Source organism: Orycteropus afer, unplaced genomic scaffold (assembly GCF_000298275.1).
Source record: "Orycteropus afer afer isolate SDZICR_OR568_19922 unplaced genomic scaffold, OryAfe1.0 scaffold00583, whole genome shotgun sequence".
Classification (NCBI taxonomy): Eukaryota; Metazoa; Chordata; class Mammalia; order Tubulidentata; family Orycteropodidae; genus Orycteropus; species Orycteropus afer.
The window spans coordinates 1,404,709-1,409,669 of record NW_006922170.1 but is presented as its reverse complement, the minus strand read 5'-3'; the positions used below and the strand labels follow the sequence as shown (position 1 = coordinate 1,409,669).

Below are 4,961 nucleotides of genomic sequence, written 5' to 3'. Positions count from 1 at the left end.
ACGGAAGTAGATTTCCCAACCTTCCTTCTGAGGAGTGTCTGGTGGGTTTGAACCGCCAGCCTTCTGGTTAGCAGTCAAGTGACTTAGGCATTATGCTACCAGAGCTCCCTTACATCACTAAGCACTGGATTAATAGATAAATTTTAAAAATACATGGAACTTCCAAAACAAGACATCTGTGCCTCAATGGGCCCATTTAAATGTTTTACCATGCTTATAATTGTTTTCTGCTGTGAGAGATGTCAGTCAACCAACACACCTTTATTACCTTTTATCTTGGTCTTTACCTTCAACAAGCCTGAAATTCTCTTTTCTTAGTTTCTCTGCTAACTGTACCAAGGGTGATGTACTTACTGCTTATTAAGGACTCCTGAACCATAAAAATAAGGCCATTTAAAATGCAATTTAAAAAAGAGAAATATAAACTGCTCCTTTTTATCTGCTTGTCTGTAACAAATACTGCTCATCAGTTACATCATTCAGTAAGTTAGAAAAATGAAAAAGAAGTCTAGAATAAGAAAGATTTATAAGAGAAAGAGATAAGGCAGGAAAAAAATATACAGAGAGAGAGATAAAAAGTATAAAAGCCACTAACTGATATGAACAAGAAAAAGAAGCTCAGAAACAAGTATATGTCAAAATCAGATTCTGCTTCCATCAACCCAACACTACGTTGTTTTGGGATAAAGCTGCTAAAGATTGAATAGTCTGTTGATATTCTCAACGGAAGAGCTATATGGACATGACACCTTAGTGCTTTCCTGGATGAAATAAAATGGAGGCAGAATCTATCCTTGTCATTACTTAGTGGCTTCTCTTCTTAGCTAAATATTCTTTCCTCCTTTTCTAGTTCCTTTTCTCCTTCTAGCTCCCAAATACCCATCCTTAGCCTTCTGTGTCATGAACGCAAGTGCCATGCCTGTCTGGTTCACTAGTATCTGCTTTGAGACCATCAGAAAACCAGGTATATATATATATTAAAAAAAAAAAAAACCCTCACTGCCATCGAGTTGGATCCAACTCATAGCAACCTCTCCTTGGGTTTCCAGGGTGGTATCAGTATGGAAGTAGATTGCCCAACCTTCTTTTGAGGAGTGGCTGGTGGGTTTGAACCGCCAGCCTTCTGGTTAGCAGTCAAATGGCTTAGGCACTACGCCACCAGAGCCCCCAGTACATGGAAAGGCACTTAAATTTTGTTGAATCAATTTCATATTCATTCCTGTAATGAACTCATCTATAAGTTAAGACTATTCCCTCTATGTTATCAACTTTTAAATCTTGAACAATTTCTTTATAATAAAGCCATGGATTTCAAATTGTCCACAAATCGTCTTTGATTGCAAGCCCTATACTCACCTCATCCAAGAAAGAAAGCCCTTCTTTTCGGTCAGGTTAAAAATCTTGCAGCCCTATTTCATTTGTGCCTCTACTTTGTGCTCTATCCCTTTTGAAGACAGAGTTTTTGTGTGTTTCCTCTGAAAGGTCTTGCCAGCTTGCTTTCTCTCCATTATCACTGCACTGATTCCATCAACTTACCAGCAGTCTCTTTGGCAAAACTATCAATCTTCTCAATTTATTCCCTGAACATGTTAATCTGAGTTATTTTAATGTCTAATGACTCTAATATCTAGATTCCCCATGGGTCTGGTTCCTATCGTCACTTGTTTTTGTTGGTTTTCAGTTATCTCGTTTTATGTGCCTAGTTAACTTTGATATGAATCTGGAATTCAGTTTATGTGAGGGTTGTTTTATATTTCTTCTAGGATTTGGTCCTTCAAGATCTCAGTCAAAAGCCTGGGATGCTTACCTGCACCATCCCACCATTGACAGCCCCTGACTCCACCTTCATGAACCTGTAAAGTTCTGTCTGGCCTCTCAGATACACCCTACGGAATCGACAGCTATCTCTAAATGAGAAGCATTATCAACTACTTGGTCTACTTCTCTGTACTTTCCTTCTCTCCAGAATATTTATTCTGTCATTCTTTACTGCCTAGTCCTTCAAACAGTTTTTTTTTTGGGGGGGCGTGCGTGTCCAGCTTTTCTAGGTTTTCTTAGAAGGCAGGTTAATCTGAAAAATCCATTTCATAATTGCTGGAAGTTATTTTGTCTCAAGCTGTCTATTGTATTCAAATCTACCTACACTACTTTGCATGGACTTCAGTGTCCTCTATGTCCTCACCAAGCTCCATCGATCCAAATTAGAACATAGGCTTTAGGGTTGGAGAGGTTTATGTTCAAATTATGGCTTTAAGTCTACTTAGCTCCGTGACACTGGACAAGTTATAGAACCTTTCATAATTAATTTATAAAATAAGATTAGCAAAACCTGCTTCAGAGTCACTGAAATTAAATAATGTGGGCAATGTATTTAGGCACAATTCCTAGTATATGGTAATTATTGAGCATTATTATCCTTACACTTCACCTAAAAGGAATAAATAATTCATCCTATACTAGAATCCAATCAGCTTCTTCATGGTCTGGTGAAATCTCTATACTGATGTTTCATCTCCACAACTTGTTCATATTATCCCTTAATTCTCCCTTTTCCTAATGTAGTTCAACACATTCTTCAAGGGCCAAATGAAGTTTGACCTCCCCTATGATGGGTATACCAAAAATTCAAAATCCATACTCATTCTGTATGTACATTAATTCATATTATAACTTAGCAGAACACAATTTATCAAGTACTCCATAATTTTGTGTTAGTTCTTTTTCCAACACTAGAGTATCAAATATTTATAAAAACAGTTGATAAAATTTGTATCTTCCATAACACCCAACATGGCACCAAACACATAAGAGATTCTCAAAATATACACGTGGTTCAGAACAGGAAAAAACTTCCTTCAAATCTCACAGATACGGTTTGAATTAACTCTCCAAAGCACACAGAATAGGAGAGGAGGGTAGAGGGACACAGCAGAAGAAAAGGAAATTACTAAACAAGTATATCCCAGAAAGAAAGTGTTTCCAATAAAATATTTACTTAAATCCTCCACTTCAAGCATAACTTCAACTGACCTAGTTGCATTATTTTAAAATGACAATTCAAAGTCCAAAGTTGCATTTTTATAATTCAAAGTTTAGAGTTTAACAGGAACTTCCTGGTTTCCTTGAATAGGCCTTTCCTCTCAGTAGGGGGGCAGGGGGGAGTAATACCCTAACAAATTCAAGAAGTTAGCTAACATTCCCCTGTTAAAGAACACTCAACTAAGTACTTGTCATTGAAATTGTAATACTCTACACCTTACTTGTATTCAAAATGAACTGCTCCTGAAAACAAGAACAAAATTGAGATTTAAAAGATAAACTTCTGGAGGCTAGGATCTTTGGTTTTATCTTTGAGATTCTTTAAAATTTTAATTTTTTATCACAACATACAGATGACTTATTGCTTTTAAAAACAATATTAAATATTGTAACATTTTATAAAGGTTATTTCCAAATAATTCATGTTACTCTTGCAATATATCTCTCTTTAGTATATTTTCTACTTTAATATGACTACTCTAATCAATGGTATTTATGTCACTTATGTAACTGTAAAGTAAAAATAGTTCACTCTACAAATCATTCCATCTCTGACCATTTCCAGCTTCATTCCCTACTCTTTGTTGTTGTTGTTGTTATGAGCCTTAGGCACTATGCTACCAGAGCTCCCTACCCTACACCCTGGTATTTGATTGATTAAAAAAAAAATTGTGCTTTGCCATTTCTGACAGAATGAAGCTTTTAGTGATGTGGATTTACAACACAATTTTCCCTTAAGCAAGTGTCTATGTCATTCAGTGCTCAACAATTGTCATACACATGACAAGAATGATACTCATATGTATCCAGGGTAATTTACATTTAATAAGATGTGATGTAGCAATGTGGTATATTTGAAATTGAGTTCTTTAACCCCTGCTGGGATGACCCAATTCATAATAGAAGTAGCTAAAATATCACAATTTCATTTTTATAACTTCAGAGGAGTCCATTCCAATTCTCAGACAGGAAGAACAAGTACTTCGTAGACGACTGTGAACATGTATAATTTTGATTGGGGGGTAGAAGGAGGTGAGCTCTATTTTGGATGTCAGAAACAGCATGGATTACAAACAATTCTGGGAACATTTATCCCATTTTAACAATCGTTAAAAGGAGAAAGCACAAGAGAGTTAATTCATTGGGAACATAGATGATGTGGAAATGCTAAATATGTAACAATGAATTTTGTATAGAGGACTCTTTTGCCCATCCCATCAGATTGTAGGAAATATAACTCTATGATGTTTTTAACAAGACATTTTAGTAAAACAGTGTTGTTGGCAAGTGGAGAAAGGAGCTGCATTTGACATCCCTGCACGACAGCTTACCCACAGCATTGTAGAGAGGCTCTCCGGTGAACTTGTCCCAGACGACTGTGGTTTCCCTCTGATTGCTCACACCAATTGCTTGAAAGAGAAAGTTAAACAGAAGGGAATAGAAAATTAAGCAAGTAGAAAACTATTTCAGGAGAATACTTCTCGTTTTTTTTTTTTTTAAATAGACATTAACTAAACATAATTCAGAAACCAATTTGGAACATATGAAGTGCCATTTAGTTAAATTTTCTTTGAGTGGCCCGGGAAAAAGTGAACACCCAATGTGAAGTGTCTGTATTTCTACATCCTCCTTCTTTCTTCACCCCCAGGACACCATCATGTGGCCCCCAGACTGAGGCTCCCAGGCTGGCTTATAAAGAAGGAACGCAATAACTTTTCATATTTATAATACCCAATATATCATTCCAAGCAAATCATCTACTTACTGTTAGAAGTCTCTCTCCCTGTGTTTGTGTGTGAACGTGCAGTGTTTTAAGAGAATAACCGGCAAGATGGCGGACTAGGCAGAAGGATTGCACAGACCCTCTTCAACAAAGAAAAGGGAAACCAATTAACACAGACACAGAAGATAATCTTGGACCC

At 36.5% G+C, this 4,961-nt stretch overlaps 1 protein-coding gene across 1 annotated transcript in view; it reads right to left on the bottom strand.

Moving 5' to 3' along the window:
• GK (glycerol kinase) overlaps positions 1-4,961 on the bottom strand; it is a 74,417-nt gene that overhangs the window by 41,172 nt on the left and 28,284 nt on the right. The window contains exon 4 of the mRNA XM_007956205.1: positions 4,371-4,448. Coding sequence (XP_007954396.1) covers positions 4,371-4,448 — 78 coding nt within the window. The remainder of the gene's footprint in view (positions 1-4,370; positions 4,449-4,961) is intronic.